Source organism: Lissotriton vulgaris, chromosome 7 (assembly GCF_964263255.1).
Source record: "Lissotriton vulgaris chromosome 7, aLisVul1.2, whole genome shotgun sequence".
In the NCBI taxonomy this organism is placed as follows: Eukaryota; Metazoa; Chordata; class Amphibia; order Caudata; family Salamandridae; genus Lissotriton; species Lissotriton vulgaris.
In genome coordinates this window covers 160,055,147-160,067,079 of record NC_141695.1, presented here as the reverse complement: position 1 = coordinate 160,067,079, position 11,933 = coordinate 160,055,147, and the positions used below count along the sequence as shown (strand labels likewise).

The 11,933-nt window shown below is 44.3% G+C and overlaps 1 protein-coding gene across 2 annotated transcripts in view; it reads right to left on the bottom strand.

The window, feature by feature from the left end:
• Positions 1 to 7,030: 7,030 nt before the first annotated feature.
• Positions 7,031 to 11,933, bottom strand: part of LOC147701061 (uncharacterized) — an 84,662-nt gene continuing 79,759 nt past the window's right edge. For both annotated transcript variants that reach the window (XM_086929857.1, XM_086929856.1), the window contains one exon: positions 7,031 to 11,714. In XM_086929857.1, coding sequence (XP_086785983.1) covers positions 8,688 to 11,714 — 3,027 coding nt within the window. In that variant the 3' untranslated portion in view covers positions 7,031 to 8,687. The remainder of the gene's footprint in view (positions 11,715 to 11,933) is intronic.

Sequence of the window (11,933 nt, the reverse complement as noted above, 5' to 3'; positions counted from 1 at the left end):
TATCCTAGCTGGGAAGCTTCACCGGCTTGTTGCGAGACCCCTCCTCGCTTTGGGCGAAGTTGCAGCGAGAAGCAACTTTCCTGCTTGGAAATTTTCAAAAGCTCCGTGTACGGAGAAAGCTGCCACGCCCCAGGGTTCATCGGATCTAACTGCCGCGTTCGTGAGGAAAACCCGGAAGTGGTTCGGAGGTTACGGATCGACGTCGGTTGGTCCGGACATCCTGAGCCTGCTGAGCGAGTACCAGGAGTGGCAGGCAAACGGACCGTGATATTTCCCTGTGAGGAGTTCCAAAAACGCTATCCGAGGACTACCGGTAGGACGCGTTTTTGAGTGTGCTTGTTGTTTGCATTTGCCCAGTATCACCATGTCCGCAGACACGTTAAGGGGGCGCATGGAGGCGTCTAAGGGTATGTTTACGGACCCCCCGGCTGGGGAGTCCGTTGCTCATCCCAGTTTAAAAGCTGCACCGGAGCAGAGCTCTGGATTAAAAGAACTGTTCAAGAAGTTGGAAAAGTGCAGCAAGAGTGAACAGTCGAAATGGTGGGAGCATACATCATTATCTGGTTACCTAGAGGTGGGTCGCGTGCCTAGGGGTCTGAGAATTTTACTGGCTCCATCATATGAAAAACCAGACCCCCAAATGTTAGCTGACTGGGCACAATGTAACCTAGAAAACTCCAAACGCTTGATGGGAATCCTAATACAATACGCTGAAAGCGATAGGATAAAGTTACTTGCGGAGATTGAAGTTATTAACACTGAAATAGAGAAATTTCCTCCTTCTGCGGAAATAACCAAATATAGAGAGGATATGGCTGCAAGACTCAAGCGGGAGGAAGATATTATAAAGAAGAGGAAGGCATACAAATTCCAGCGTGACCGGCTGGATTATGAGAATGGCCAAATTTTCACGTTTGCTAAGCGTTACGACAAAATTAAACAGCGGCATGGTAAAGAGATTTTGAATACAACTCCCTCCACAAATACTGATAAGAATACATCTGTGACAACTCAATTAATGGAAGTATCCTCTGTATCGGGAGAAAGCTCACAATATGAGAGTGAATCCGAAACGGAAGTTAGACGCCAACAGATGTCGGGGTTTTGCAGATTTACCCCAGGGCAAGAGATGGAAATGGTGACCCAAGATCGAAAGCTCACCCTCCGCTCTGGGACACAATCAGCCGCCGCCGGTGCAAGAACAGGAAACGCGCAGAAAGGCGGGTCTGCAACAAACGACGCAAACACAAATGGCAAGCCGCGAAAACAGCGCACCAGAAAACAATGGAACAAAACACAGGTAGCGCAACAGTAACAATATCAGCTACCTCAGAGGTTGTCCAAGCAAATGCGCAAGCGGTCATCAATCTGTCGGATGTCAACTTGACTCCCAAGGAAATTACAATACTCTCACTGGGACTTTCGTACAGTCCGAAGGAAAATTTTGACTATGCGACCACGAAAATCGATGTTTTTAAATTTGTTCGCAAGCTGAAGTTAAGGAAGCACTTTGCTTCGCGCAGTAGCTCCAATGACGATACTGGTAATATCAGTGAAGTGAGTGCTCCAACTACAATCTTATCTGGCAGTGAAGGTGAACCCACGGTGCTGGGAGCAGCGCTAACACAGGAGCTATTCGAACTACATCGAGAGGAGTTTGGTCCCACGACTGAGAGTCAGGACGCATTGGGGGGTGAACCATTACCAACATCATGTGCAACGAATTTCAGGTTAAAATCGAAATTCTGCCCCCTAATGTTAAAAGACAATATTGACATCTTCCACGAACGCGTTGTCACACAACTCAAGGAACTTCAAATTAAAACGGCAAACCAAATCAAACGATATGACCACAAAGATAAGGAATACCACATGTTAATTAAAAAACTGAGAGCCAACAAGAACCTGGTGATAAGACAATCCGACAAGGGGGGCAACGTGGTCCTTTGGCCACGCAAAATGTACCTAGAAGAGGCCCACAAGCAACTTAACGATAGAGAGTGCTATCGTCGAATCTCCATGCAAGAGGCGTTAAACTCAAGGAATGAAATCTACCTCAGATTATCAGCGTGGAGGAGTAAGGGCCTCATTTCAATGGATGAATACAAGTTTTTGAAAAAAGACTACCCGGTTACTCCGGTAATATATTTCATCCCTAAAGTACATAAATGTATAAATCAACCCCCTGGAAGGCCCATAATATCTGCCTGTAACAGCTTACTTGAGAACATGAGCAGATATATTGACTATTTCCTACAGGATTTTGTGAGGGGCCTTCCTTCATTTATATTAGACACCAGTGACTTGTTGAGAAAGATTCAGGATTTTCAATGGTGCCCTAATTATGTCCTGGTATCCATGGACGTTACATCGCTGTACACCAGCATATTCCATATAGATGGTTTAAGGGCTGTGCAACACTTTTTAGAGAAAAGAAATTTGTGCTTCCATGAGCATTCGAAAATGTTGTTGGACATGATTAATATTTGCCTAGAAAATAACATCTTTCTCTTTGCTAATCAGTTATTCATACAGACCAGGGGGGTGGCAATGGGGGCCTGCTTCTCTCCCAGTTACGCCTGCCTACACATGGGGTACTGGGAGGAGCAGGTCCTGAGGAAACAATTTGCTATTGTCATGGATACCAAAGTCAAACTTTGGCTAAGGTATATTGACGACCTGGTGTTTGTGTGGGATGGATCGGAGTCAGAGGTAACTCTTTTCATTGAGGAATTGAACTGTAACAACTTGAACATACAATTCACCAGTACCCTGAGCAGAGAATCTATAGTATTCCTAGACGTGGAATTGTTCGTTTGTGACAACAACTTACATACCAGACTTTATCGTAAACCCACTGCTGGGAACACACTGTTGCATGCTGGAAGCCATCACCCAGCACATCTGATACGTAGCATCCCTTATGGGGAGATGCTGCGTATCAGAAGGATTTGCAGCAGTGAGGAGGAATGCCGGCTGGCACAAGCAGCATGTAGGGCCAGATTTGTTGAGCGTGGCTACAAAACAAACACGATAGATAATGCTGTTAACAAAGCCAATAGGATTGATAGAACTGCACTCCTGGGCTCAGGTAGTGTACCAACCAGCTCTATCACTGTTAAAACTGATGGTGAGACTAGACTCATTATGGCGTACAATATACAACACAAAAGTATCCATAAGATAATTAAAGACAACTGGTCTTTAGTCTCATATGATCCTGTAATTGGATCTACCATCAGCAAAAATCCTAGCATTACCTACCGCAAAGCACACTCAATGAAAGATAGTCTGGTATCGAGTAGCCCAGAGGTAGTTTCAGGAACATGGCTGAATGATAGCAAAGGTTTTTTAAGATGCTCAAGCTGCAAAGCATGTAAACATGGCATCAGTAAGACTGAGATTTTTACTCCTCTTTCACCCTTTCCAGTTAAAATCCAACAAAAACTTAATTGTAAATCTGAATACGTTGTATACGTTTTGGAGTGCCCATGTGGTCTAAGATATGTTGGAAGCACCAGGCCGCAGGTGCATAAGCGCATACTGCAGCATCTGCGTGCGATCAACAATGCAGATGCAACATATCCAGTGGCCAGGCATTTCAACAGTAAACATGGAAAGGATGCATCCTTACTCAGATACTTCGCGATAGATTGTGTTCCTCCCCAAAGGAGAGGCGGTGATAGGGAGTCACTTCTAAGAAAACTAGAGACTCGCTATATAATCTTGCTAGATACTAAGACACCGTTTGGCCTTAACACAGGGGAGGACTGCCACACCTATCTCTGAGTATATCTGCTTTAGCCTTGGTGAGTCAGTCATTCATGCCGTTCTGTTTCTGTCTGCTATACTTGAGTTTTGCATTGAAGTAATCAGTAACTGTTAACTGTGAACTGTGGACTATACATTCTGTTTAAATACACTACATCCCTTTCACCCTCCATGACCAACAGTTATCTTATATAATTTTATTTAATTCACATATTTAAGTTAATATCACGCACTTGGTAGCACTTTTGCCATCAGCTAGAGTTGCACAATTAGCATATTTTGCACATACGCATTGTTTACATGTTAGGCTTTGGGATTTGCCCACTTGGGCATTATTGTAATACAGTGATCAAGGGTTTTAACATTCCACACCTGGATTCACAGTGTGTATATATATTAAATGATGTTTTAGTTATATTTTAATATTTATATAACTATTTATATGTCCCTTTTAACTTTTATAAGAATTTTTTAAAAGTTTATTACTGCCTAAGCCTTGCGAAGTTTCATGTATTGTATATTTATTCTACATGTGTATACTCAATACATACTGTATATAGTGTACAGTTTTATTGTTCATCAATTGCAACATGAATTTACGATGTTTATTGTGCAACTACGTTAACAGGATACGGGCATTTATGCCGTAATCGTTGTAATTAGAAACATTGACAGTATTTTTTCTGTTTCTAATACCATGTGATGGCACATTGCACTTTAAAAGGGTGATCAGCCCTCGTGACGGTGTCATGTGATCAAGGCTATCTCTAGCCGAAACGCGTCATGGCGGACTGGTGCTGGGCCACTATCTAAAATAAAAAAGATTTGCACCAAACTACGGGTCTTGCTGGTTCCTGTGTCCACTGATCGGCTGATCGGCTGTGTGTTGTTCAAGGAGCGCCACGTACCATATATATATATATATATATATATATATATATATATATATATATATATATATATATATATATATATATATATATATATATATATATATATATATATATATATATATATATATATATATATATATATATATATATATATATATATATATATATATATATATATATATATATATATATATATATATATATATATATATATATATATATATATATATATATATATATATATATATATATATATATATATATATATATATATATTTTTTTTTTTTTTTTTTTTAAAACACCAAATGGTCTTGGCTAACTCCAAACCTAAAAATTATAATTTTACATAAACTCGTACAACGTTTTATTACTAACTCCAACCTTTGTCCTTGGCCCTTTTTAGACCTTTACGGTCACTGATGACTGGGTGGGACTGATAGGGTGTATTCTCTCATCACCTTTTCACATGGTGGGATTTTTGGTGCACCATTTTGTGCTGTATTTCTATTCTGCACAAACATGCCTGAATAACTACTTGCATCATTCAACGCCCAAGCGATCCTATGCAGAGGCTGAGAGAGAAGCTGTGTCCCATGTACATTTAATATAATCTTGCCCACTTCCAAATGCCCCAGAAGCAGACAGATGTGATGGCTTTTATGCTGTGGTCATAGCACCTCCTTGTAGCGCAGAGTAATATTGAACTTTGTATGTATCTGAGCCGCAAGTGGACAACCTGCATATTCCGCTTACATCAGAGCGTGAGGGTCAGCTCCAGCTGGCTGGAAAAGGACCGACTCACAAGAAGGATACCTACTCGGAGCACCTTCCTGTTCCCCAATTTGAAAGCAGTAGATCACACAAACTCTTGACATCTTTGTATATTTTTGAATGTGAAGCACACTTCGGTGCTCCTTCACAACACACCCTGCAGAACCTCAGAGCTAGACTGTTTTGCACAATTACTAGGTAATACTAGCCCACACCACACACAAATTATACAAAGGAGCTATAAGGAGTAGGCTTCTGAGAGTGCTTCCGGCTAGACAAACCTGGAACGCTGATCTGGTCTCCACTGACAATAAGCAATGGCACTTCTGTTACACACAACCAAAGCTATATCTTTAAATATCAGACATAAGATCTCCACAGACTAATATGGAGCAGTGAAGCTTGAAACATTTGGATTTGCAATAACTAGATGTTAGCACTGTAACTCCCCAGATGCAAATTTCCTACACCTAGCATGGTTGTACACTTGAATCGCGACATTCTAGCGCGATATCTTAGCTACACTTGCGGACAAGATTGAGGAAGCCTGAGAAGTTTCTCCGATAGTTCTTTGACATAGTCCAAGGATGCCCCTATCAGCTTCATCATGCAGAATGTGGCCAAGACCTTGCTGGTTAGTAATGTTGCAGATATAACAGATGCATTAACCTGCCAAGCTACCTAACTGACGCAATCCTATTGAAGTGTATACATACACTAAGGGCCTTATTAAGACTTTGGCGGTCCTACAGCAGACTATGCAACGCGCCGTCCGCTGCAGGACCGTCAAAGCCAGGGTGCGAATGCCCAAAAGTTTAGGATCCAAATCCTGGTCTGGCAGGCGGTCTTTGAGCGGGGTGACGGCGGTGGTCTGCCTGGCTCACAGAAGAGCCTATCATGCAGACCGCTGCAGTCAGAGCGCCGATAGCACCTTCCTGCATTATGTGGAAATGGGATTGCAACCCCAGAGGGTCACTACCTGTGAGCCCCTCCCCCCCGCCCTCAACCTCCCCACCACCCGCTACCACAAGCCCAGATCCGGGAGGAGGCCCTGTTATGGCCACCTTTGTTGCCATTCTGCTACCCTTTTCCTGGCGGGTTCACTGCCATGAAAAGGTCGATGAAATGGCAACTTAGAATATGCTTGGCCGTACCAGCTGGGGCACCGCCAGCATATTCCTGTGAGTAACAGACAGCAGGCCCAGCAGGATTCTTGATCCCGGCGGTCTTGTGGTGGTCCGATTGCCGCAGTATTAATACAGTGGGTGGTCCTGCAGTGTGGCAGACCACCACCAAGGCCCCAAAGTCTGTAATTCCTCACCCCATCCTTTTATTTTGGTGAAACAAAAGAAATCACATTCAAATAATAACAACCTGTGATAATAATGCACAAGAAATGCCACAGTGAAAACAGATGTCTGCAGTGTTTGTAATTGTAAATCTTTTGCAACCATTTTTATTTTTAAATAGAACCAAAAAGTGACAAACTTAAATGCAACTTTCAACACTCCCTTACTGAAATAAATGGTTGCCCTGGTCTGCTATCAAATTCTTGGTTTCCATCATCAATCACCCAAGAAAACACAAAATAGGTATAAAGCTGAATTTGGGATTAAACTATCCCACAATGTTTATTCAAAATGTGCAAAATCAATTTGTGTGTCTATTAACATCTAGTATTTTAACAGAATGAAGTGCTTGAACTGCTATAGTCGCACAATCAGGACAGTACATCAAAGTACAAAAAAACAAGGTTGCAAAATGAACATATGTTGGACACTTTAGATCAATGATTTTAACATGTTTGATGTTATGTAATTTACTAGTAACTATCTTGCTGTTACAGGCCCCTCCCTGGAACCTCAATCTGGATTTTAAACTCGACCCACTACCACCTTCACCGAGATGTGCTCTTTTCTTTAACTGGCTGAAAACAGGAAGTACTATCGGCCAGTGTCAGCGCCATCTTGAAATACCGCTCAGTGCACCATGGGTAATTGAGATACTAGCCGTATCATCACGTTCCCCTCTGGTAGACTAAATCACAGGTTAGAACAATCATGTATGGTGGTGTGCACACCTTCTTTCTCAATTTAAATCACAGGTTACCCACAATGCACCAGCGAGGTGCTTAGAATTGCAAAACACAGGAGCTCATATCGGCGCTTTTTTTGAGAATCAGAAGGCACAAGAATGATTCATTGGAAAAATAAACCTTGTTTAACAGCAAGTGGACTGGTCACCTTTCAACACAGAGCTGCATGGACACCAAATTTCCATTTAAAGCACAACCCCAAACGCTGACATGAGATAAAGTTATCAACATCATTCATTCCTGGTTGTTGTTAACCATGAACCTCCTTTTTGTTCTAAACCACCTCTCTTTTTAAACAGGGTGTAGGGTGACAGGGTGCAGGACATAAAAGCAAAGCAAGTTATACCCTTGTGTCATGGATCCCCGGCTGTGTTTAAAACACCCCTTAGCTGAACTCCTTTTTCTGAGGCGCAGATGGCTATAAGTTTGGCAGTGTACTAGAAAAAGCCTCTTTGTCCTTTGACGAATAGAGTCAACAACGCAAACCTAACATGGCAATAGAAGAGCGATGCACTTCAATAAAATACAAAAACACCATACTATACTATGTACATTTCCAGATTTCCTTGATTTTTTTGTGGTAGCATGACCCACAGATGGTGTAGGAAGCCTGTGCAGTTATTGTGGGTGTCTTGATATTTATATCAGGGTGGCAGCAGAAAAACACCGTTTTGCCTACCGCCTAGAATTACAACATAACGGAGCATTTATGTAGCTCCTCAGCTAGGAGGCGTCACCGAGCAAGAACAGGGACGCCTAAATACTCCCCTTGTCTAGGTTTATTTAATTTTTAAACACTTATTGCATCCATCTTTAAAGCAAACTAAATGACTTCCTGTTTGTAGAGTTGTGTAGCATTGGGATTGGTTAGTTTGTAAATGCTACCGGGTTGAACAGCTAGAGGAACCCAGGCATGGGGATTAGGAGTACGTGTTTGTCAAGTTGGTATCTCCATGTTTGCAAAGTCAACTAAGTGTTGAGATCAGATCTCTGCCCATAGCTCCACTAGGTCAGCTGTTCAGGTATTTGGGCTTGGAGGCTTTTCTGATAATTTTAAAGCTAGAACATCTTTTATAACTGTCAGGAAAAGTGCTCCATGGAGTGCAACAGAAGGGGGAATTCCATATGTTTCAGTTCCACACCCTCACTTAGAAGCTTCATCGGCGGCGCTGTATACTCGGCAGCGTGTGCCAGAGATAGCTGGGAAGGCGCCTGAACTCGACTCCGCAGGAGCATTGGAAGCGTGAAACATTTGGGTGTACCCATCCGTGGCTGAGGAGCTGCTGGTGACCCATCAGGGACCGCCCACAGGTGGCACAGATGAAGACGGTAGTCTCCAGATGCTGCAGCTGGTGCCGCAGGAAGTGCAGCCGCCCCCGGAACACCTTCCTACAATCACATCGGTGAATCCGGTATTGCCTCTTTTTCCTTCTGCGGTGCCTCTTCAGCTGAGAGGCTAAGCAATAAAGAGCCCCACAGTCTTTGCATTCATAGCGCCTCTTAGTCTTCAGCCGCCATGTTATATCACTGGCTGACTTTTGGATCAATCTGTACCAAGGGTTTGTGTGGTAGGACAGCACCCTCACACTCCCAGGATACTCCATCTTTATGTTGATGTCCAAACTGTCTGTGTCCTCTGAAAAGGACCAGTCATTGCTTGGGTTGGACTCTGGATTTTGGAACTTTTCGAAGTCCTTGATGTCCATCATCACGGTTTTGCTCCCCTGTCCATCTTCTCGGGGTACCTTGACAACCATGAAACCTTCATCCTTCTCTTGAGCCTGATCATGGCGGTAAGGGTTATCTTCAAAAAAGTCACAATCCTCTTCTGTCTTCACCACTACCTCAAAGTCGGACTGCGAATTGGCAGCGGTCTCTTCCTCCTCGTCCTGTCCATCCTCTTGCACGGGATCCATCTCTTCTTGAAAGCATGTTTGCTGGTATACTCCAATGTCAGCACTTCCAAAGTCAGAATCTGGGCTAAAGAGGCCAGCCATTTCAGTACCCGAAAGAGAGGACACACCAAGAGAGAGATCAGAGCTTTCACCTTCATCATCTTCTTTAGTAATGGAGAAGTTGGTCTCCATATGCATGTGGAGATGGCGGGCAAGGTTGCACTTGTGCAGAAAATCACGTCCGCATTCATCACATGAGAACGGTTTATGTTCTGTGGTACCTCCAGATTGCCCCAGCCAGGGGTATGTTGATGTTGACATACTAGGGCTGACCCTCTTTACTTTCATCGGACTAGCTTGTGGAGTTTGCCAGTCCATTGATGGCTTGGGACTTGGTGGGCGTTCCCCGATCGTCTCCTGCAGTTTGCGGATTTGGTTCGTTAGCTGCAGAAACTCTGCTTCCTTTGCATGCCACCTTAAGTGTGTGGCAAAGTCACAGTTGCGTAGAAACGTACGGAAGCACTGCTGACACTTAAATTTACTCTTCACACTACTCCGGACCTCTGCAGTAGCAAGACTTTGATTCTCACAAGTTTTGGATTTGTCCGGAGGTGCTATGATTTTGGTCTGTGGGATTTTCCGTACAAGGTGTCCTTGGTCACTCGGGCCAGCAGTTTCCCACTCTATAGGGGCATCAGGCTGGAAAGGTGCTGGACTAGCTATCTGCCCTACTGAATGGTCAGGGTACATTTCTGGAGCAACTCGCCGCAGGACACCTTTGAGGCCTGAGAATTTGGGATCCATATCCCAGCACACATGCTTGTCCAGGTTGCACTTACGCATAAACTGGCGCCCACAGTGATCACACATGAAAGTTGCTGGTGTGGTACTCCATGGTCTGACATAGCCATTCAGGTGGCTGACAACACTATACACATTTTTGCCTTTGAAGTTTGATCGGTTAGTTGAGGACACCCGAACAGCGCCCGAGGGAGATGTACCAACATCTGCGTCTTCTGGGGCTAATACTTCAACCACTAAGACTTTTTTCTTGCCTTGTGACGGTTGTTGAGATGGTCTGCCTTGTGATGTTTGTGGAGGATTTTGGACTCTGCGGCCCACCTGAACGGGCATGGTTAAATTTAAACCTGTCGCCAAAGGGGGTGGATCCAGACCTTTGCCCTGCAAATTTTTCTGCAGCTGCCTCAGCTCGTTCTGAGCTCGAATACACATTTTCTCCAGGGTCATCATATCGACTGTGTCCGGCAGTGTATCGCCTATGCTTTCACTCAATAGGATGTTAGTGGAGGAAGGGCAGCTGTTTTCACACTCAGGGGCTTGAGTTGGTATTGACCCTACATCAGTGAAGGCACCTCGCTTCCTCGCTATCCCAGAGCCTCGCTTTTCACCAGTTTCTGATGCAGATGTGTGTTTATCACCACTAGCAGTAGTGACGGCTGGGACCATGTTTAAAGCCTTCCGTGGTCTCCCACGTCTACCTCTGACAGAGGTATTCTTCCAAGCCACCCTCAAACAGACATGCTTTTCTAGATTGCACATACGACGAAAACTCTGCCCACATTTCTGGCACATATACCTAGAGGGGTCGTCAGAGATCAATGGCTGGGTGCTGGAGACCTCTTCCATTTCCTTTCCTTGACCTACCTGGTCGTGTGAAATTGGGTAGCCAGGATTTGCAGAGAGCCATTCATTGTATGAATTTTCAAGCACGCGAGAACTGTTCTCACTGTCTTGTAAGACTGAATCTTCAAGACATTCCATTCCATTCCCTCTACTAGTTTGGATATCTCTTGGACCACTTCCCTGCTGACGTGGCCTTCTACCTCGGGGACCTCGAGGCCCTGCTGCAGAGCGAGGCCCTGTTGCTGAGCTAGGCCCTGTTGCTGAGCGAGGCCCTGCACGGCCTCGGCCTCGGCCTCGGCCACGTCCACGTCCTCTATTCCCTTTGCCCTTCTTCTGCAAGGCCATTAGTGCAGCTTTGTAGGCATTGTTCCACAGGTCAGGCTTGCCACCAAGGACTACTCCATAAGTGCAGAGACGCTTGCGCAGCCCTTTGGAGATGGAAAACTTTGCGACCTGCTGCCCCACATCAAGCTTCTTCCGCTGAGGTAGGGCCCCAAGGTGGGGATTCATCACCTCTTCCCTCTTCAGAATCTCAGCGTCATTCAGTCTAACCACAGGCTCCACAACGTGGGTCTCCACAGATTCATCGCAGCTGGAGTCAGATGTATGCAGAAGGTCCCAAGAAGGGCAGCCCTCCTTGTTTTTCTACAGAAAGAAAAAGAAAACAAGCTTCATTAGGTACTTTTTGCCTGCTGCAGTACTCTAAGAAGACATGTGCTCTAGCAAAGAGGAAGCAGCTCATTGTTTCACTAGGGAATGGAGTCTGTATAATTAAGTGACTAACGACTGTGTGACTGTGTGCAATAGACCAAACAAGTATGCGTTCTTCAACACATTCTCAAGAGTATGTGTTTAAGATAGCCA